The sequence below is a fragment of the Eptatretus burgeri genome, unplaced genomic scaffold, assembly GCF_056783735.1.
Source record: "Eptatretus burgeri isolate ZD-2024b unplaced genomic scaffold, Ebu_testis_v1 Ebu_testis_scaffold_121, whole genome shotgun sequence".
Classification (NCBI taxonomy): domain Eukaryota; kingdom Metazoa; phylum Chordata; class Myxini; order Myxiniformes; family Myxinidae; genus Eptatretus; species Eptatretus burgeri.
Window position 1 is genome coordinate 62761 of NW_028222071.1, and position 23717 is coordinate 86477.

At 47.5% G+C, this 23717-nt stretch overlaps 1 protein-coding gene across 1 annotated transcript in view; it reads left to right on the top strand.

The window, feature by feature from the left end:
- The window catches only part of LOC147007539 (uncharacterized), a 32815-nt gene extending 27992 nt beyond the window's left edge, over positions 1–4823 (top strand). The window contains exon 6 of the mRNA XM_085866970.1: positions 4421–4823. Within this exon, the coding sequence (XP_085723096.1) occupies positions 4421–4512 (92 nt within the window). The 3' untranslated portion in view covers positions 4513–4823. The remainder of the gene's footprint in view (positions 1–4420) is intronic.
- Positions 4824–23717: the final 18894 nt, after the last annotated feature.

Below are 23717 nucleotides of genomic sequence, written 5' to 3' on the forward strand. Positions count from 1 at the left end.
CACCCTCAGTGCACGTACAGTTTTACGCCTCAGCTCCCTGAACAGCTCAGCTCTGCCATTCAGCCTGGCCCTGCGACTCTGGTCAATGGTATCCAGTGTCCCTTGAGAGACAAAATTCTTCTTTGCCCTGCGGTGAGCTCCAAGGCATCCACCGGCAACATCAAGGACGGTGGTCTTGAAGGTGCTCCACAACTCTTCAGGACCCCCAAAGCACCCAGACCCCCCAAGTGTCCACTCAGCCTGTTCGCAAACTCCTCAGCTACTCTCTCATCCCTGAGCTTGGCAACATCCAGCCTAGGCTGGGATGGTACCATTCTCCAGGATTTAAGGTGCAGCTTTAGAGTTGCTACAACAAGCCTGTGGTCAGTATTGAGGAACTGAGCACTCCGGTAGACCCTGCAGTTCTGGATCATCCTCCAACGACCGTCAATGAGGACATGGTCAATCTCCTTTGCCACACCGCCAGTGTTGGAATACCAAGTCCAGCGATGAGCTTGCGGGCGCTGAAACCATGAACCAGCCACCCTAAGTCCATGACTTCTTGCAAAGTCAAGGAACTTAGTGCTATTCTGGTTCATAGTTCCTGACCCATGGGGACCAACACACACCTCATAACCATCCCTATCAGTTCCAGTCGATGCATTGAAATCCCCCAAGACTAGAAGTGTATCTCGTCTGGGGCACTGATCAACCACAGACTCGAGTGTGGCGTAGAATGCATCCTTCACGGTAAGATCACTCGCCTCAGTCGGAGCATAAATAGAGACCAGGGAAATGACACCTAAGGAGTGACGAATCCTTAATCTCATAATACGCTCGTTGACCGGTGTTACCTCAATTATCATTGGGGTCAGCTTATTGGACACAGCTACAGCAACTCCTTGGGTATGGTAACCATCAGAGCGACCAGACCAATAGTAGGTGTAACCACCCACCATTATCTCGCCGCAATCCGGTCTCCGAACCTCAGAGAGAGCTGCAATCCCGATGTCCAAACGCTTGAGCTCAGATGATAACAGAGACAGGTGATCATCCTCTCTTAGGGATAGGACATTCCAGGCACCCACCCGAAGGGACCGCCTCAGGTTAACCCAAGGAGACCGCCGTCTGGTGGACGACACCTCAGCACCACTCCGACACACTCTCCCGCAATCTGACCCAGGGATGTTTCCCCGTGGTTTCCCTCCTATCAAAGATTGGGGGTCCCGAAGGCTTTGCCCCAATCCCATCATCCGGTGAGCTGCCCTGCGAAGGGAAGCTGCACAGGAGGTACTCCCACGGAGTGGGTTTTCAGATTTTTTTTGCTGAAACTTTACAAAAGTGACAATAGTGGAGATGCAGCCATTTAAATCGTTGAGTGGCAGCCTATGAATAGCAAACCCCACGTCACCGGCAAAGATAAACTGCCGCATGATATGGATAAGTTAGGCTATCGTTGGGCAAAGTTTGTGAACACCGGCTACACGATAATTATTCGTTGGTATACCGTATCTATAAGTTATCGAAGCGCTCTGTGCACATTATTAGCTCATTGTGCATTTGTCCAACCCGTTATGAATAGACCTAAATCGTAAAAACAAGCCATAGCTCATTGTTGAAAAAGCCCCATAAAAAATTAGCCGCGAAGAACTTCGAACAATGGTGCAAAGATGTCTTCTCCCTGTGGACACGCGGACGCAAGGAGGATCCATCATAACCCACACCCTCCAACCTCACACTCACCTACGACTGCCAACATGAACAAACTAATACTGATACTGATACTGTTACTGCTGACATGGACATCGACTCGAAAAGGACTCGAAAACACTGTTGGGTTCCCCTTTTATGAACACCGTTTTTATATACCAATTCCCAAAATCGCTGGGAACACGTCTTTATATGGCAGTTGTACGTTAGAAACACGTTCATTTATTTTTTTTGTCGACCGGAAGACATCATTGGAATACGTCTACATACGTCAATGTGTGTTGGGACCACATAAAGAATTGGTTCAAAGCACGTCAAACATAAGTTAGAAATAAGTTTCGCGTAAAAAAGACATTACCGCGACGTGTTTCGACTTATGAGTAGCTTATAAGTAGCCTTTGTGTACGTGTGTAAGCGTCCGCATATCGTGTGTACAACTTATCCCCATCGCATGCGGAACGTGTGTCATATGCCAAGTACGTCGTAAAATTTTGAACATGTTTAAAATTTCTTGACGTACTCTACTTACTACGACGTATGATAGCGTACTTTAGCGTTCTACTCGCGTATACCAAACTTACTCAAACCGTATTTGACGTGCCCCAACGTTTTAGACACATTTTTCTTTGGTCGGCATACGCTGGCAAGATCGCCAAGGTGTGACCGCGATGTTGACACTTCCATTTCTACAGCAGTTATGATTCAAATCGTTGTGCGTCAGCCTTTTAATAGGCTACGTCACGACATCGTCGGCAATGCGTGCAACGTGCTATGCCTAAGTTAGACTATCGTTGGGCATAGGTTGTGGAGGCCGACAACAGGTTCAGCATTCGTTGGTATAAGTTATCTATAACACAACGAAACGTTCTGTGTCCGTTACTGATGCGTTATACATAAGACCAAGTCGCTATGAATACGTCCGAATCTTTAAAAAAAACATCAAAGGTTCAACGTAAGCCAGCGTTTTATATAAATTTTAATACATTGCCATCGCTGGCTAAAACGTCAAGGTGTGACTGGGTGTTACACAGTCAGCTTGTATTTTTTTTTTTTTTTTTCGTCTGTAATCACGTATAAAAAATTCTGCAGAGCACAGTTATCATCGGAAATTTTTGTAACTTCGCATATCAGAGGCCTATAGAGGTCCCTTTCAGTGCACAAAATTTTGAAGGTCAAGGTCAAAGGTCAAGGTCACTTTGGTGCAAATCATGGGAGTCGACGAAACCCTTATTTTTTTGAGTAATTTTGATCGGATCGTCTTCAAACTTCATGGGAATATAGTTCATGGTCTGGCGCTCAGCTGATTAATTTTTGGTGGCGATTGGCCTTGACCTTCATGGTTAGCACCAAAGGTCAAACATATTTGACCCCAAGGTCAAATTTTCAAGTTTTAGGAACCATATCGTGTCGTACCTCAAATTGAACACCTCGATGAGTGCTTTCTAGATATGTCAAGCTTGAGACATTATGACGTTATTTGGTGACATTATGAGGCAAACGCATATTTTTCATGGTTACTCTGTAGAACGATTATCATCGGAATCTCATGTCGGCAGATAGTCCTCAAGGAGTCGCTCCTCATGGATAGCAGCTCTGTTCACCTCAGTGTGACCTTAAAGAAGTCACACGTGGTCACCTTTTGGCAAGACACGGGTCTTTTTTATTTAATTCTTAAAGTGTTTCTTCATCATTTTCGAGAAAGTGCGAAAAACGATGTGGTACTGTTTGGCATATTTCAAAAATGTCTTGGGCCTGATGTGTTCTCGTATATCAGGCATGACGTTGCGGTGGTATGCGCGCCACTGGGTGCCCTTGTAGTTTTATATGTATCTATTCATGTTGAAGTGAAGGTCATAAAATGAAAGAAGATCGTAGAAAAAATTTGAAAAATTGTGTGAAATAATATTGTCCATTTTCACCAGTACAGTCACCACCTGAGGCACTGGTGTCTCCGGGCGTTAAAAACATTGTAATGTACCCAGCAATTCATAAGTATGATGATCAGACATTCGATGATATGAATGAGGAAAGTGATAAACAAAACTTTGTTATTGAGAAACCATTGCGGCCTCTTCCAAGTCATCGCATTGTTGAGCAGGCCAAAAAAATGGTGAATTAAGACCCCAGCAAGAGACAGGGAGGTGAGAAGGATCAACCTTGACAAAGGTTCATTAAATAAGGATGTTAATTATCTTCTCAAGGGGTGTTTAAATGAACCCAAACACCCAATTTTCACTCATGCACCATCTTTGGAGTTCCTTTTGAATGCAGGCAAAGTTTGGGTCCACGAGGTTTCATGGTTTTGGAGTTATGGAGGAGACGGACGAACGGACAGACTGACTGACGGACACACACTAACATTTGTTCATATAGTTAACCATTTTCTGGAAAGTTTGAAACTGTAGATTTAACAGTGGTGAATGTTGTTTTTGAACAGGTAAAATATTTAACAGCCCTGTGACTTTGCTGCATATTTTTTTGGGAATTGATTAAAATCGACTTTCAACCCTCTGCATTTAATATACTATGTTTAAATATACATTCTAAAATCACCTTCCTTTCCTATTTCTGAAAATGTGAACATTTTTTTATTTCTTTGAGCACAGGCCTCTCTGTCGGTGCAGGAATGCCTGACTGCTCAGTCGATCCCTGATTGTTATTCCCAGTTATCTTGTCTTTGGATGAGTTTATTATATATTTTCACTGGAATTACACTTTGTTTCCCCAACAGTGAAGATGCTTTATCCAGCCGAAATGAAAGGAAATGCTGTCCTGTGTGTGGAGTTTGTGGACGGGTGGAAGTTTTCTTCCTTTGTTTTTTAAAACTCTGCTGATGTTTGTGCCCATCGAGTCTCGTCACACTTGAGCAGCGAAAACATTCGATATCTCCAAATTCTGGAACATTGTTGTTAATGATGAAAATATCTTTTTTTAGATATAAAGTTTGAAAGACTTTGTTCTCTGTGTCAAAGGTTCACATCTTTCAGAAAACATGGCATTCAATCATGACCTTTGTTTTACACATCACAAGTTGAGCAATTCCATTTTTGCACTTTGGGAAGTACAAAATGAAAGTAAAATCATGAAGTACAAGGAAATGTAGAAGTGGCTATATATATATATATATATATATATATATATATATATATATATATATATATATATATATATATATATATATATATATATATATATATATATATATATATATATATATATATATATATATATATATATATATATATATATATATATGTATATGTGTATATATATATATATATATATATATATATATATATATATATATATATATATATATATATATATATATATATATATATATATATATATATATATATATATATATATATATATATATATATATATATACCTTAACAGAGATTGGGTGTTTTTTAATGATGAATGTTTCTTTTGTCCGGAGATCTTCCATGAAAATGTTAAAATGAAAAAGTAAATTAGAAGAAATGTGATTTTGTGTGGATGTCACCTTTTTCTCACGTCCACTTCCGGTTATGATGTGAACCCAACTCAATTCCTGTGGTTCGCTTCTGTTTCATTATGTCCTCATCACAGGAGGTGCTAACAGAAATAAATGAGGTTTGGCTGGATGTGGTGGAGCCTGTTTGTTGTCTCTCTTTGCAGCAGCATTGTGGGAATGGCTGTTTAACCTCAGGCTTGCGCAGTCTGTTGAAGTCCGAAGCAATTTGAATAGCTACATCCATGACACGTAGAGCTCCCTGGAGTCGGTTATACTGTGAATATGTGTGCACAGATAAACCCCCAACTGGTGTCTAAAGGGAAATGGGGCAGATGCATTGTGTGGGGTTTTTGAGAGGTATTCTTCCTTCTCTTCAATTATCCTCCTCTTATTCATGGCCATGGCTCATTTTCGGTGGTTGCCATGTCACTCGTACCACAGTTCAATTTGGTTTCTTCTGTTCCCCCAAATTACCATGAAACATGAAATCGAGTCTGCATCGGGTACAAACCTGTTTTTCTTTACAAATTCCCTATCTTTCTTCATTAACTCTCACACATCATTGCACACAACCACATTCTTGACAAAGGACTCCCCACCTTACTTTTTAAAAGTGCTGGGCAGGAAAAACCGTGAGGAAGCGTTAACAACGAAGAGGAAATGGCCAACTCTGAAATGATTGACAGAAAAGGGGGCATTGGGTGGTGAGTGCACCAATGAAATTGCACTGTGCCAAGTCAAAGGGCACGCCAAGACCTGCGCTTCTGGAAACTCCACCCCCTACAAACTTTGCTGCCTGAAGTTTCCGTCCCTGTTGAATGGCTTAAAAGGCAGAACACCAGACCATTCGTGTTTGTTGCAATGCGCTGCGGACCTGGAGACAACCTGCCTGCCGATTTTGTGCCGAGAAGGAGTGACCACCATTTCCATTTGTGCTGGAGCCAGGACAAGCTGTGCCAGACAGTGCTGGGTGAACGGCACAGCGATGGGTCCAGTACGAGACAGAGGGCGAGAATGAATGAGTAGCAATGTCCCTGGCATGGGGAGGTAGCTCCACTACTGAACTGCACTTCTGTCTCTTGCTTTCCCTTAAATAATTCCTAAATATGTCTCCCTCCTCTCAAAAAGAGCATCATGATTCCAAAGTGCTGTCAATGTTTTGCCTCTTGACCCTTCTGGGTGAGGTTTTACATTTGCACCTCACATGTTTCCTCAAAAGCTAATATAGCACACAGTCTCACTCACACCCTTCTGTTTTACTTACCCCTCCTTCTTCCTCATTTTATTCCCAAAATGGGATTGGCACACATCCAATGATGCATGCCGGAGTGAGTAATAGGCTGATCAAACGTTTTGCTCTGCCTTTTTGTCTTCTTCCCTTGCTATCTGTTGTTGCGAATTCGCGCCCGCCGGCGTGCGAGCGGCCACGTAACTCGAATCGCGGCACGTCGCCCACCGGATGGACAATTCCGTCGTGACCCTCTCGGACTAACGCCGGGAACTAGTCACGGGTGGGCCTTTCGGCCTCACCACGATCGTGCCAATCGGCCCCCCGCGTGGGATAGGGCTGCTCGCCAAATTCGACCTACCTAAGTACCCACACGGAGGGTAGACCGGGCGATCGCACCTCCCCGCACGTCGACTTCGGACACGGGCCACTTTAAACGACCCGTTCCGTACTATCGGGATAACCGAGCGGTGTTATCGTCAACCTCAACGGTTCCGATTAATTATTGGGCGTATTTAGCCCACGACCAACCCTTTACGTGAAGTAAGATGGAGATTCAATTAAAGAAAAGACGAAGCGAAACGGGAAAAACAGTTCAACATAATTCACATTTATTCCGCGGCAAACGGAAAGCAGACATTTGCAATTACAACAATTATGCACCAAAAGCAAATGTAAAAGAAACAACAATTATGCACCAAAAGCAAATGTAACAAAAGAAACAATGCAGATCTACTACCGACTACGCGAGCACACGGCAACATTTACACAGTTTTACTTTACAGACGGCACCGACAACACATATACTCAAAGCAAATGAAAAAGGGGCCACCCTCAACTACAAGGGGGCAGACGGGCCTGGGGCGGAGACCGCGTCGAGCCTACCCGTCTGGTGATGAGCCGCAAAATGGCGGCGGCGCCCCGACTCCGCGCTCCTCCGCGGGCCTCGCTGGCACTGCCTGGAATGGGGTGGGAACGGGGCCCCCTTCTCGCACTATCTCAGCGCGGGGGGAAACAGGGGGGGATTGTTGATGCTCTGGGGAAAGAGGATATCTGGCTTGCTTGGGTCCCGCGACGAGCGACTCCACTGCGACCTCGACCGCGTTCCCGGCCTCCCCTCTCCGCAGCTCCCCGACAGACTCCGAACCCCTTCTTGACTGCTGCTGCTGCCACGCTTCGCCGCCGCCACAACGCACCCGAGCCCGAAACAGAAACTCTTCTCTCTGCCGCTGCCACACCTCTCCAACTCGCCCGAGCCCGAAACAGAAACTCTCAACTCGAGAGAGTCGAACCACAACACTACCCCCTCCCATTTTTACAGACTCGTCCCGAGTCGTCAAATTTTCGTGTGCCATCATGTGTCGTTCTCCCCTAGTACGTTTTACCTACGGATCCCTGAGTGTGACATTCATGGTATTCGTGTCCCCAAAATAAATAACCTGAGGGCTGAGTAACTACCTAAACAAACCCACTCACACGGACGACTTAAATAAAATTGCCGGCGCTAAGACATACATGCCGGGGGCGCACTCATATTTACAGTACATCTTAACCTTAACTTACTAATTTTACACTAAACCATGGCCCAGGATCAATGAACTCTGCAAAAAGAAAGCAGTTAGCAGGGAGCCAGGCTGCTCGCATGCAGTCTCTGGCTCAAACAATGCAGGTGACGGGGAACGTGGCCGGCTGCTCACAAGCAGTCCAAGGCTTCTCCCTTTGAAAATGAACCCAGTGAACCACAACGGTGCATGGGCTGCACAAACGCAGTCTCCGTGCCAGCTCAAGTGGCACACGCAATGAGCTCAACGGATGGATGGATGGATGGATGAATGGATGCACGCAAACACGGTGCACGGGCCGTCACTGCAGGCCCGTGTTGTAGCTGCCAACAGGGCAGTTCTTGCAGCTTGCAAACTGTTGCCTTGCGGATCCTGGCGCACATGGAAATGAACAGGGGGGGGAGGGCAAAGCAAAAATTGAACGGGCCTCGTGAACTGGGGCAGTGGGCATGGCATGGCAAAGGTGAGCAGGCAACCACAGCCTGCAGAACAAGGCCGTTGCAGGCAAACACAGCCGGCAGACGATCTGGCCGGCACAGGCCTTGAAGGAACACAGCCAGCAGATGACGTGGCCGGCACAGGCCTTGAAGCAAAACACGGCCAGCCGTTGAAGTTGGCCGGCACAGGCCTTGCAGCAAAACAACAGCTGCCGATGAAGTGGGCGGCACAGGCCTTGAAGCAAAACACGGCCAGCCGATGAAGTTGGCCGGCACAGGCCTTGCAGCAAAACAACAGCTGCCGATGAAGTGGGCGGCACAGGCCTTGAAGCAAAACACGGCCAGCCGATGAAGTTGGCCAGCCTTTGCCGTTCAGTGGAGGTTGGTGGAGGGAGTGCGGTGGTGCTGGCCACTCGGAAGGCGGGCTCGGACCTACCCTACGGTCTCCCTCCCAACCTATCGCCTTTGCCTGTCACCGTCCATTCCCACCCCCTTAATTTGTGAAAAACCAATTTAGCCCCCACTTATTTTTTTTTTTGTTGTTTTATTTCCTTTTTTACTTCCCCACTATAAATCGTCCCCTAACCCCCTTTATCGTCTTTGTTCGGCTAACCCATCCTGTCACCTAGCCTACTCCCAACATCTCCGTTCCCTTCTCGGAGGGGAATAAGGGAGAGCTAGCGTCCTGTGTCGAGGCCCAATTCAAGCCTCAGGATGGCCTCCCCAGACTTCAGCGATCTATAACCAAAGTGGGTCCAGCGGCCCACAACGAGAGCGAGGGGATGGATGGTGCGGAGGGGTACACTTCCTAATCTACCCTATCCATTTAACTGTTAAACTACCCCGGGGCTTTCAACAAGCGCCTCGCGCTTAAGCTATTGGTTCTAACAACCCAGATTCCCGTCGCCTGTGTTGGTGTCCTCACAATTTCGGGCCTTGCCCCCCAATTTTCTTTCCGTGCCCTCACACGGTCTCATGGCTGGGACGCGTGGCTCCCTTTGGCAGGCACGACCCTCTGCCGAATCTCCCGCTATGGCACCCCCGGGCACTACACTGCCTCCGAGCCTACCAGCTCCCTAAACACCGGGGAGTGCCCCCCATGGCACCTCCCCTGAAACGCACACGTGGCAGCCTGGCTTCCTGGGCCCCTTTCCAAGGGTCACCCTGTGCCCACAACACTGCCCACGCGGCCAACGGCGCCCCGGGCCCCCGCACCAAGCGGGCGCACCCGTGCCCACTATGCTATCCCGGCCCCCCATGGGCCCTTGTCCTACTACGGCCGACTAGCCTGGTGCCCGGGGTATCCACTCAGCAATACTCACCTTTCGCAGCCACGCTCCCAGCCCGTCAACAGGCCTCCTGCACCCCTTCAAACGGGTTTCGAGCCTACACTCCCACCAACAGCAAAACGACCTCCATTTTTCAATTTAACTAACCCCCTAACTCACTCTACACTGACCCCGGGGTCCCTTGGGCGGGAGTCACTCCTCCCCCCAATCACTCATCGCACCATGCAGTCCCCATTCGCTCCATACACAGAGACCCGCTGGCCTCACTCACTCACCAAGCACAACACAACTCACCAACTCTTCAACACACACATCGCTGATTCCTGCCATCCTGCTCACTAAATCCCCTCACGACCTCGTGCTCCCACGTCGTCCCTTAAAATACAGCACGTTCCTTTTAACACTACGTCGCTAAACTACGTCCCCTCTACACATTCACTGTCTGTCACTGTCCTCAAATCCTTATTTACCATTTCCCCACCCTAAATCTCAACTAAAATCCCTCTAACTCATCCATTCCACGGGCCCCATGAGGACTTACCCCTGCCCCATGGAGCCGGTCTAACTAAGCTAACTCTTCCCCCTAACTAGTGTCATCCTGTGCCCTGGCCAAGGGGGTCTTCCACCCCTTGCCCGGGAATCCTGTTCACCCGAAAGCGAGGCTTGCTGTTTTTTTGTTTTTTTTTTTCCTCGCGCAGCACCAGCGCGGTAACTCACAGCTCGCGCACTTTGCACCTGCCCGTGACGTCATGCAGCTGCACATGTACCTCGTCCCTCCTTGGACGGTACCATCCGGCAGGGATACCCCTCCTGCGGGATTCCAACCCCACGTGCAGCCATGACGTCACCGTGTGCATAAAAAAAACACAAGCCCCACGTCTCGAGGGGTTCCCCACGCGAACACATGTGCTCTGCCCGTTGGAGCTTCACACACACGCCCGCGTGGAGAACCCATCCGATCCAAATCCGTTATCCTGCCTAAACTTTGTCTGTCGCGAGATCGGCAACATTCACCGCGCTCGTTTCCGGACCGGGCTTCACTCCCGCAAACGAGCACGTGGGGGCCTCGTGCGTTGCACGGCACGGACCTCACGCTCGCTGTTGGGTGAACCCGGCACGGTTCCCGAAACAGCTACAGCCGCTACTCGGCTTTTGTCCCTCACATGTCGCCATCGTCTTCTCCATTCCACCCACGCACACCTGCGTGTTACGACGCTCACACTCCATTCCATTAAATTCACACCGGGAGACGCGGCTGCGTGCTCCCGCATGCCAACCGACATCTCCCTCACATACCGCTCTCTCACACACACGGTCTCCCTTGCATTCGGCCGTTCACTCACGCGTGCCTCCTCTTTTGCACACGTGGCTCCATTTTGCACACGTGGCTTTTGCACACTCCGCGCTCATCCGCGGGCCTCGCTGGCACTGCCTGGAATGGGGTGGGAACGGGGCCCCCTTCTCGCACTATCTCAGCGCGGGGGGAAACAGGGGGGGATTGTTGATGCTCTGGGGAAAGAGGATATCTGGCTTGCTTGGGTCCCGCGACGAGCGACTCCACTGCGACCTCGACCGCGTTCCCGGCCTCCCCTCTCCGCAGCTCCCCGACAGACTCCGAACCCCGTCTTGACTGCTGCTGCTGCCACGCTTCGCCGCCGCCACAACGCGCCCGAGCCCGAAACAGAAACTCTTCTCGCTGCCGCTTCCGCTGCCACACCACTCTAACTCGCCCGAGCCCGAAACAGAAACTCTCAACTCGACCCAATTCGCTCCGCGCTCGGCGCTTTATAGTGCGACAGGAGAAACCATATGCAGATTTTTGGATCAGGATCGGCTCGGGGGCGGAGCCACGCTCGCCCATTGGACGGAGGAAAAGTGGGCGTGAATCATTCCTGATCCTCGAATCTGCATATATCGATTATACTCCGACGCGCCTGGAGGCGGGCCCAAATCGCCCCGCGCTCGCTGATAGGACGGAACAGAAGTGGGCGTGAATCATTCCTGATCCGACTTCCCCGGAAAGGCCGCTTGCACCCGCTGCTCGGCGCGCGCCCTGTACGAGTCCAGGATCGGTGCCCACAAGCGGTGCGGGAATGGCGGCAGAAGGAGGAGAGGTGAAGGTGGTGGAGGGTTTATTGTGGTGGTCCCTGGCCACGGTGACGCTTGGCATGGTGGTGATGCGATGATTGCGAGAGCGAGTTGTGACGGTAAAGGTCGTGGCTGTTGGCGTTGTTGTTGTTGTGAAGCGGCGTTGCGGCTGGTGGTTGTTGTGTGATGGCGGTTGAGACGTGGTTGGTTCAAAATAAAGATAGAACAGAAAAACGGCTATCTTAAAGGTCGCAGCCCGAATGAATGACATTTATTCCCTCTAAACAACGGGTTTGGGCTAACTACACATATACTTACAGAGATATCTCACCTATGGGACCTGAATGGTGGTTTGCGAATTTCCTCAACCACAACACTATGTTTGCTCGGATGGATTCGTCTGGTGTGTTGTCTTGTGTTAAGTTACATAAGTTAGAGGAGAAGGGGACATAAGTGCTCAGGGTGAGAATCTGCTCTTGTGTGCCTTTCTTGATTGTTTTATGTGCCTGCACATTTGTACTTCATGATTGGTTAATGTGCCTTGCAGATACGTGCCTCGTTTTATTTGGTAAATGGTTTTCCATCCTGCCCATTTCATCTCATCCCATCTTTTGTTTTGACTTCGTGTGAAAGACGAGAAGTGAAACCCGAAGGCCCTTTAAGGCCCCTGAGAACCCTAAACCCAATAAATCTGAAAACCCACTCCATGGGAGTACCTCCTGTGCAGCTTCCCTTCGCAGGGCAGCTCACCAGATGACGGGATTGGAGCAAAGCCTTCGGGACCCCCAATCTTTGATGATAGGAGGAAAACCACGGGGTAACCTCCCTGGGTCAGATTGTGGGAGAGTGTGTCGGAGTGGTACTGAGGTGCCGTCCACCAGACGGCGGTCTCCTTGGGTTAACCTGAAGCAGTCCCTTTGGGTGGGTGCCTGGAATGTCCTATCCCTAAGAGAGGATGATCACCTGTCTGTTATCATCTGAGCTCAAGCGTTTGGACATCGGGATTGCAGCTCTTGCTGAGGTTCGGAGACCGGATTGCGGCGAGATAATGGTGGGTGGTTACACCTACTATTGGTCTGGTCGCTCTGATCGTCACCATACCCAAGGAGTTGCTGTACCTGTGTCCAATAAGCTGACCCCAATGATAATTGAGGTAACACCGGTCAACGAGCGTATTATGAGATTAAGGATTCGTCACTCCTTAGGTGTCATTTCCCTGGTCTCTGTTTATGCTCCGACTGAGGGGAGTGATCTCACCATGAAGGATGCATTCTACGCCACACTCGAGTCTGTGGTTGATCAGTGCCCCAGACGAGATACACTTCTAGTCTTGGGGGATTTCAATGCATCGACTGGAACTGATAGGGATGGTTATGAGGTGTGTGTTGGTCCCCATGGGTCAGGAACTATGAACCAGAATAGCACTACGTTCCTTGACTTTGCAAGAAGTCATGGACTTAGGGTGGATGGTTCATGGTTTCAGCACCCACAAGCTCATCGCTGGACTTGGTATTCCAACGCTGGCGGTGTGGCAAAGATTGACCATGTCCTCATTGACAGTCGTTGGAGGATGATCCAGAACTGCAGGGTCAACCGAAGTGCACAGTTCCTCAATACTTACCACAGGCTTGTCGCAACTCTAAAGCTGCACCTTAAATCCTGGAGAATGGTACCATCCCAGCCTAGGCTGGATGTTGGCAAGCTCAGGGATGAGAGAGTAGCTGAGGAGTTTGCGAACAGGCTGAGTGGACACTTGGGGGGTCTGGGTGCTTTGGGGGGTCCTGAAGAGTTGTGGAGTGCCTTCAAGATCACCGTCCTTGATGCTGCCGGTGGATGTCTTGGAACGCACCGCAGGGCGAAGAAGAATTTTGTCTCAAGGGACACTGGATACCATTTACCAGAGTCGCAGGGCCAGGCTGAATGGCAGAGCTGAGCTGTTCAGGGAGCTGAGGCGTAAAACTGTACGTCCACAGAGGGTGGACAAGGAGGCCTATGTGCGAGGAATCTGTGAGGGGGTAGAGCATCACCTGTGGACAGTTGATTCTCGTCCCACTTACAGGGGAATTTGAGCATTGCGTTCATCCAAGTCCATCCCTCGGAGCACTGCAGTTAGAGCAGAGACTGGTAGGCTCTTGACAGAGGAGTCTGAAGTGAAGGCCCGCTGCGCCGGTTACTTTGAGCGGTTGTACCAGGCTGATCCCCCAGCTGTCGAGTTGGAAGTCAAGGGTGTAACAATACCTGTTGCTGACCCTCCAATCAACCGTGGTCCACCTTCGCTTGTGGAAACACGGGCTGTGGTGAACCAGTTGAAACGGGACAAAGCTCCAGGGATCTGTGGCATCCATGCTGAACTTCTCAAGGCTGGTGGAAATGCTGCACTCGTGTCGTTGCATGCAGTTTTGTGCTCTGCCTGGAACACAGGCATCATCCCAACTGATTGGAAGAGGGGCCTTGTTGTTCCTCTCTGGAAAGGGAAGAGTGATCGCCAAGACTGCAACAACTACCGAGGGGTGACGCTGCTCTCAGTGCCGGGCAAGGTCTTTGCTCGGATAATTCTTGACCGGGTTCGCCACCATCTGCTTGAGCACCAGCGTCCAGAGCAGTCAGGCTTTACACCAAAGAGGTCAACGAATGACCGTATCCTTGCTCTTCGTGTCCTCACCGAACGCAGACGAGCGTTTCGGCAGGGGCTGCTTGCAGCCTATGTTGATCTCTGTAAAGTGTTCAATTCAGTGAATCGGGATGTCCTCTGGAGGATTCTTGGTCTTTGTGGGGTGTCACCAAAACTGATAGATTTGATGTCTGAACTCAACTCTGGTACTGAGAGTGCTGTGAAGTGTGGTGGTACCATCTCTGACTTATTTCCAGTTGTTACTGGAGTTAGTCAGGGCTGTGTACTGGCCCCCACATTTTTCAGCACTTGTATTATATGGACTGGATTTTAGGGAGGATGTCAGAGAGATCAAGCTGCGGTGCATCGTTTGGGAATGTCAAGATCTCGGACCTTGATTTTGCAGATGATGCAGTCATCTTTGCGGAGACTTTAGATATCCTTTTGGGGGCCCTCAAGGTGCTGAATGAGGAGTCGGAGCCGCTGGGATTACGGGTATCTTCGGTCAAAACTAAGATCCAGGCTTTCAGTGACATCTTGGATGCTGCTGTCATGTCTGTGTCTGTTTGTGGTGAGGATGTTGAGGTCGTGGAGAGGTTCACTTACCTTGGCAGTGATATTCATGTCTCTGCTGGCTGTGAGTCAGAGGTCAATAGATGTATGGGTCGGGCCTTGGGAGTGATGTATTCACTGGATCATGGGGTGTGGCGCTGCCGGTACCTGTGCGGGAGGACGAAAGTCCGAGTCTTCAGGTCCTTGGTACATCCAGTCTTGCTCTTTGGATGTGAGACTTGGACTCTGACCAAGGATCTGAGACGGAGACTTAATTCCTTTGGTACCAGGTCTCTTCGGAAAATCCTCGGCTATCGCTGGTCGGATTTTGTGTCCAACGAGCGGTTCCTGAGAGAGACTCGGATGAGATTTGTTACTTGCATAGTCCGTGAGCGTCAGTTGCGGCTGTTTGGACTTGTGGCTCGTTTTCCTGACGCTGATCCTGCTCGCCAAATTCTTTCAGCGAGGGAGTCTCATGAGTGGAGGAGGCCAGTGGGCCGACCACATGCCTCGTGGTTGCAGCAGGTTGACCATCACCTTAAGGAGGTGGGGATGGGCCTTGGCATCTGCCTGGGGGATGGCCAGACTGAGGCCCCTGGAGTACCGGCGCAAAGTGGACACAGCGACGCGCTGTTCTGGCACATGCTCCCATACCTGACCTGACCTGAACCCTAAAACCCTTTATGACCACAAAGACCCTTTTGACCCCCAAAGACCCTCAAGACCCTTTATACACCATTAGATTGGCAGGAAGTTCTGTCCCAATGATTGGCTCCACAGTTAGCCAGGGCATACTCATGGTTCTGCTCGGCCATACAAAAATATATAGACCAGTGCGCACTGAGGGAACATACCTCATTTGGCATTTCCAAACCACTAGTTAAAGGTAACGCATTTGTTAAAGAGCATGAACCCTGCCAGGTTTGGCGGTGTCAATCGGCATCCGTAGTTGTATTGTTTGACAACCTGACGGGCTGTGGACTTATTTGGTGTGCGGCGGCGTGCAGGGCCTGAGGTCAGGAAGAGTCCGAGAAGGGCCCCTCGTGGTGAACCCCATTTCTGTAACAATGTCGACACAGATTCCAGGTATTAAGGCCTCAAGTCTCAGCACTTTGTCTGCACTCTCTGGTTATTTCAACAAGAGTTGGCATTGTAAGAAAAACAATGCAAGAATTATTCCTTTACCCTGAGATGAAGATTGCTATCAAGGTGTGACGGTGTTCACCGAGTTATATGTGCTCTTTTATTTCTCTCTTTCGATATGTGTGAATACCACGACTAATCAAAATTATTTCCCTCGCCTAAAGTATTAAACCGAATTGCATGAAATTTGGTGGGATGATTGGTTATTAGCCAGGAAGCATTCGATTAGATTTTGGGATCGTTCGGGTCAAAGGTCAAGGTCAAGGTCACGAAAAGGTCAAAATCGTCTTTTTATGATAACACGGTAAATTTTTATTCAATTTGCATGCAACTTACGCCAAAATGTTCAGAATTCAACGCCTCATCTTGTGATATGCAATATGACACAATGACGCCCATACTCTTGTTCCCGGTTAGGGGTCAAAGGTCAGGGGGGTCACGACCTTGAAAAATATGCGGTTTTTGTCATAACGCGGTCAATTCTTGTCCGCTTTACATGAACCCAGCACCAAAATGTTCAGAATTTAATGCCCAATCTTGTGACACAATGACGTCATAAAACATGTCACCGGTTGGGGTAAAATGTCGGGGGGGTCACGCCCTTGAAAAATATGCGGTTTTTGGCATAACTCGGTCAATTCTAATTCGATTTGCATGAAACCAGCATCAAACGAGATTACCTTCTCTTGTTGAAACGTTGTATTCACCGAGCTTGCAAGTGAAGACTCGCCAAAACGACGTGAGTTGATTGTTGTTTAGTCCGTAGCACCCGAAAGTCGGGGGGTGGGGTCATGACATTATAGATATGTGGTTTGTGTCATAAGACCATTCATATGAAACCAGTTCCCCACACTCATACCAAGAACAAAAAAAGTAGTGGCGGCGAAGGTATGCGCTCTGAGTGCCCGTTCTCGTTTATTTATTTATTTGTTTATTTGTAATCTTGTGATTCGTATAACTCAAAAGGTATTAAACCGAATTGCATGAAATTTGGTGGGATGATTGGTTATTAGCCAGGAAGCATTCGATTAGATTTTGGGATCGTTCGGGTCAAAGATCAAGGTCAAGGTCACGAAAAGGTCAAAATCGTCTTTTTACGACAACACGGTCAATTTGTATTCAATTTGCATACAACTAACGCCAAAATGTTCAGAATTCAACGCCTCATCTTGTGATATGCAATATGACACAATGACGCCCATACTCTTGTTACCCGTTAGGGGTCAAAGGTCAGGGGGTGACGACCTTGAAAAATATGCGGTTTTTGTCATAACGCGGTCAATTCTTGTCTGCTGTACATGAACCCAGCACCAAAATGTTCAGAATTTAATGCCCAATCTTGTGACACAATGACGTCATAACACGTCACCGGTTGGGGTAAAATGTCGGAGGGGGGGGGGGTCACGCCCTTGAAAAATATGCGGTTTTCGGCATAACTCAGTCAATTCTGATTCGATTTGCATGAAACCAGCATCAAACAAGATTACCTTCTCTTGTTACCTTCGCATTCTGCGAAAGGTTATATTTTGGTCGGCGTGTATTTATTTATTTATTTATTTATTTGTAATCTTGTGATTCGTATAACTCAAAAAGTATTAAACCAAATTGCATGAAATTTCGTGGGATGATTGGTTATTAGCCAGGAAGCATTCGATTAGATTTTGGGATCGTTCGGGTCAAAGGTCAAGGTCACAAAAAGTTCACAATCGTCTTTTTACGATAACACGGTCAATTTTTATTCAATTTGCATGCGACTAACGCCAAAATGTTCAGAATTCAACGCCTCATCTTGTGATATGCAATATGACACAATGACGCCCATACTCTTGTTTATTTATTTATTTATGTATTTGTAATCTTGTGATTCGTTTTACTCAAAAAGTATTGAACCGAATTGCATGAAATTTGGTGGGATGATTACCTTCGCATTCTGCGAAAGGTTATGTTTTGGTCGGCGTGTATTATTTATTTATTTATTTATTTATTTGTAATCTTGTGATTCGTACAACTCAAAAAGTATTAAATCGAATTGCATGAAATTTGGTGGGATGATTGGTTATTTGCCAGGAAGCATTCGATTAGATTTTGGGATCGTTCGGGTCAAAGGTGAAGGTCACGAAAAGGTCAAAATCATCTTTTTACGATAACACGGTCAATTTTTATTCAATTTGCATGCAACTAACGCCAAAATGTTCAGAATTCAATGCCTCATCTTGTGATATGCAAAATGACACAATGACGCCCATACTCTTGTTACCGGTTAGGGGTCAAAGGTCAGGGGGTGACGACCTTGAAAACGAGATTACCTTCTCTTGTTGAAACGTTGTATTCACCGAGCTTGCGAGTGAAGACTCGCCAAAACGACGCGAGTTGATTGTTGTTTAGTCCGTAGCCCCCGAAAGTCGGGGGGGGGTCATGACATTATAGATATGTGGTTTGTGTCATAAGACCATTCATATGAAACCAGTTCCCCACACTCATACCAAGAACAAAAAAAGTAGTGGCGGCGAAGGTATGCGCTCTATGAGTGCCCGTTCTAGTTGCTTGTGTTGTGATCCCTGATGTTCCCCAATAAATCTGGTTAATTCTTATGAAGTTGCCGCTATGGATTAATGCATGTCGCATCGAGGAACGATCCATTCGATTGGCAGAAAAAACCAAAATGGTTACAGACTGGCAGAAAACGCTCGGCATCTGACAAAACCAGTCTGTAACCGGAGTTCTATTTCCCCAACTGGTAAGGTTCAGGATTACGTTGGTGTCACGATTGAAGACGCGTGACCTGAAGCCTGTGCTGAGCCAGCTGGCATTATAAACCCCGGAGACGGCGGTGGTGAGGGTGGCGCCAAGAGTCGGGTGAGAATCCCGCCACCCCGGATCCGCAACAATATATGTGGAAATATATATATATATATATATATATATATATATATATATATATATATATATATATATATATATATATATATATATATATATATATATATATATCCAAAGGGTGTTTTTTATTTAATATATTATTTTAATCTTGAAACTTTAACTTGAATTGCTTATAAAATGCAATATCATGGATATTACAAAGAAAAAGCTTTTGTCTGCTGCCTGATGTCACACTTCTCTCCCCTCTGGGTTGGTGTTCCTGCCTTCCACCTTTCTCAGCTTCATGCTGTGGAAACTAAGGCATCTCGGATCGTTGGTATCTCCCGCGATGAGGCTGAGTCTGGGTCTCTCATTATCTCACGGCAGGCAGGTCGGTGGTCTTTCTGTCTTCTTCCATCTCCTCTCCAGCGTCGCCCCCACCCCCCGCCCCACTCTGTCTGAGATACGTCCCCCAATATTTCCTAAGGGCGCTCAAGGTCCGTCAGTAACCCCCTTTTGGTGAAACTACCAAAATCGAGAATCACTGCTCATCTTCACTCTTTCATTCCTCTTTTTCCCTCCTTAAGATCAAACTCCCACACTCTCTTCAATCCCACTCCTCCCTCAAGGTCTTCAAAACGGCTGTTCACCACGCCTCTTATCTTCCCCCATCCAAAACCACGATCTTTTCTTGTTCCGCTAATCCATCCCAAACCCCACCTTTAAATTCCCTGCTTTCCTTCCTGAAAGTCCCCATCATGTAAGGACCTAAAAGTCCCTGTCGTGTCCATCTTGTTTACCAGAGGTGTTTGCAATTCCTGCGGAACAAACGGTTTCCTGCTTGGAGCACGTCGGACCTCGGGGACTCGTGTTTTTGTACGATTTCACCAGGAGCCCATTTTCTCATGCCAGGAAGTGGTTCCATACAGACTTGCCGACCCTGAAAAGGTGGCCTCTCTCTTACTACTCGAACATGATCGAACTTTTGCTTGGTCTTTTCCATGTCAAAAAGACGTTTAACCTCAAGAAAGCTGTAGGATTTTGGAACTCGTAAGCTGTGTTTTGCAGGCAGGTTGTAACGTGGTCTTCTTTCCATCAACAGCTGTGCAGGGGACAAGTGTCGTTCTTCTCGGGGAGTGGTGCGGTTGTCTGACAAAGCCAGATGTTTGTCCTCCGCTTTCTTCCACAATTTCTTTTTGACAGTTTGCACTGCTCTTTCAGCTTCACAATGACCAGGAGCAAATTGAAGGCTGGAAATCGTTTGGTAAATGCCAAAATCAAAACAGAACTATTTGAACTGTTTGGACACGAACAAGGATGCATTGTCACTCATGAGACCCTCAGGTATATCATGTGTGCTAAAGATGATTTTAGAGCATCAATCGTTGTGTGACTTCTCATATCCTTGTGCTCACATTCCTCGATGAATTTCGAATAATATTCGACAACCAAAATGTGTTGTTTTGACTCAAACTCGAATAGGTCCATGCTGACCTGGTTGATTGGTAAATTTGGTGTGTCGGTTTGACGGTTTGAGTGGTTCCAGAGGAAGCTTGTTTTGGAAATCTGCACACGTCATGCAGTTTTTCACTGCCTATTCGATCTTTTGGTTCATTGTTGGCCAACAGAGCATTTCCCGAGCACGCTGTTTGCAATTTACAATACCAAGGTGAGAGCTGTTTATGATGGAAAGCATGTGCTGAGTGAGACAAGGAGGCACTCCTATTTGCATACCTTTCTACATAATTCCATCAGAGACACCTAAGTCACTCTGAATCCTCGAATGGTCTCAATGGAATGGGTGCTTCATTTCGATAGTTGGGCCATCTAGTGTGGATCACGTCCAACAGAAGTTGTAACTCTTGGCGAGTCTGTTCCTGCAGCTGGGCAAACCTCTTCTTGGTGATGGAGATGAGGTCTAACATGGAAACCTGCTCCAGATTGACTTCTTGTCCTGACAAATCATGAGTCTGATAAGCAGGAGATAGCGTATCTCGTAGTTGCATATTTTTGCCACTTTTATACACCACCTCGAGATCGTACCCCTGCAGACATAACAACATCCTCTGCAGACTCATGGCAGCAGACAGAGAGCTTTTTTTTTTCATCTCTTGAAGTGGCTTGTGATCTGCAAATACAGTCACTGTCTTGACAATATTTGACAGTGGAATTTTATACAGGCGTGGAGGATTGCAAGCATTTATTTTTCAATCTGAGCATACCTTTGTTCCGCCTCTGAAAGGGATCGTGAAGTGTATGCAACCGGCTTCCCCTCCTGCATTAAGACGCCACCGAGACTGATTTGACATGCATCCGCATAGATCTCAACTGGTGCCTTCAAGTCATAGTATCTCAGTACAGGCTGCTGACAGCAGGAATCCAATAGTTTTTGGAAAGCTTGGTCCAGTGCAGGTTGTCAGTCAAAAATACTCTCAGCTCTCAGTGAAGCTCTAAGTGGTGCATTGACTTCACTCAGTTGAGGAATATATTTAGCCAGGTTCGCAACAAATCCAAGGAAAGGCCACACGTCCTCTTTATTCCATGGAATAGGCATATTACGGAGGGCTTCAGTTCTTGAGGGGTCAGGCTTGAGTCCGTCTGCAGGAAGTAGATTCCGACATACCGAACTTCCTTTTGGGGAACTTTGCATTTTGCATGTTCAATTTGAGGTTGTCGGATGTAGCCCTCTCCATGACTTGCTTTCAAATGCTGTCTTGATGATCTCGATGTCATCCTGCAATCAAGACATCATCCATGATTGCTGTGGCTCCAATCATGCCATCCAACATTTGATCCATGATACCCTGAAATATTTCTGGTGCACATTTCAATCCAAATGGTCGCCTCAGCAAGTGAAAATGACCAATCTGTGTTGAAGATTGTCAGTTTTGATGACTCCTCATCCAGGAGAAGCTGGAGAACCCCACTCTTTGCATCCAAGACTGAGAATAAGTTGGCTTTTGGTATGTTGGAGACCAGCTCTTCAACCGTCTTCATGGGATAATGTTCACGTTTAATGGGCTTGTTGAGATCTCGCGGATCCAAACATATTCTTAGCATGCCATTGCAAACTGGAGCTACCATTGAGCTGACCCATTCGGTTGGCTCCTCCACCGGAGTTCGAAGCCGTTATCCACCATCTTATTCAATACTTCTGATCCTCGGCATGAGCACAGCGGGTTGCTGACGTGCAGCATGTACAACCCCATTGGCTCTTGGGTGTATTTTGATTCAGTGGACCCCTGGTTTGGTACCTGATGTACTGAAGATATTGGGAAAATCTCGTAACTCTGATGGAACTGATTCATCATCCACTGAATGAAATCCAATCAAGGAACTCAGTTGAGTAATGAGGCCAAGGTTCTCAGCGGTCTACCCTGATATCACGTTCTCCTGATCCAGACTGACCAGCTCGCATGAAGCTATGACGGACCTCCCCTTAAATTCAAGGGAAACATCTGCAGAAGCAACTGGCCAAATGATGTGGTTGGAGTAAGTTCTCAGGGTTCTGTTTGACTTGTGAAGTTCAGTGTTAACTGGTAGTCTTTGAAAATCCATGAATGTATGTATATTGCACCTTGCCCCTGTATCAATACTGAAGGTAATGTTTGCAGTGCCACTGACTGACAGTCTGGGACCATTTATAATCTGCCAGAGTGCCGAAGTTGCCAACCTTGTACATTCGAATAACCACCAAATTGCCTTCAGGTAGTTGCTCCTTGTTTTCTCCAGCATCGATGAGGAGTGTTTTGCCCAGTCGCTGTTGCCTCCGGCAGACCAACGTCCAATGGTTCGGGCATTTGCAATCGGACCAGGCAGAGCCTACTGCAGGACATTTCCCTTGATTCCACAAATGCCGCTCATCCTTGCCACATCCACCACATGCTTTAAACACCTGCAGCTGCGATGACGAGGCACAACGCTTGGGATGTGATTTGCTCTAAGCTGTGATAGTTGACGCTCCAAGTTTGGAGTTATCTTCATTCCGAATGATGTGGATTTGCTTGCAAGACAACTCAAACTTTTGTCCAAATCTCCAGAGATTTGCGAGTGAGACCTTCACCTTGATCCAGTCACCTTTCCTGCACCCTGGATTTTAAAATGTCAACTATGATTGCATCCATTAGAATGTCCTCGGGATCGGCAGACTCACAATCCATGAGAATAATCCTCAGGTCCTGCACAAAGTTATCAAAGGTCTCCTCACTCTTTTTGTTTTCGCTGCTTGAACCGGTGCCGGGCGATCCCCTTGTTCTTTCTCGGTCACACATACGTTTCAAAACGATCGAATACCTTGTCAGGATCAACTTTCTCGGTCTCCTCCAATGTGAACCTTTCATAAATCTCAGAGACATGAGCACCAATCCACGTGCCCAACCATCCGGCTTTTTGCTTTGGATTGAGCTCTGACAACGGGCCCGCGAACACGAACTGAACGTGGTTTTAAAACCGAGTGAATTCTCCAAATCAATCCGCTGCAACCCAATCGATAGTCAGGTATTCAAAGTTCAGAAAAGCCACACCGATCTTATGGATGGTCGTTTGTTAAAAAGCAGCAGGTCCTGTTAACTTCTGACGCCATGTCAGATATCTGGTTTTAATTTCAAACCAAAGCAGCATTGCGGGTCTCCCGAGATCGACGTGATCCAGATAGAGCTGCAGGAACTTCTTTACATGACAATGATAGTCTACCATTTCCAACAAGTGGTCCGCAGGACCCCACGTCAACTGTGGTATTCACCGTGAAACAAAAAGTGAAA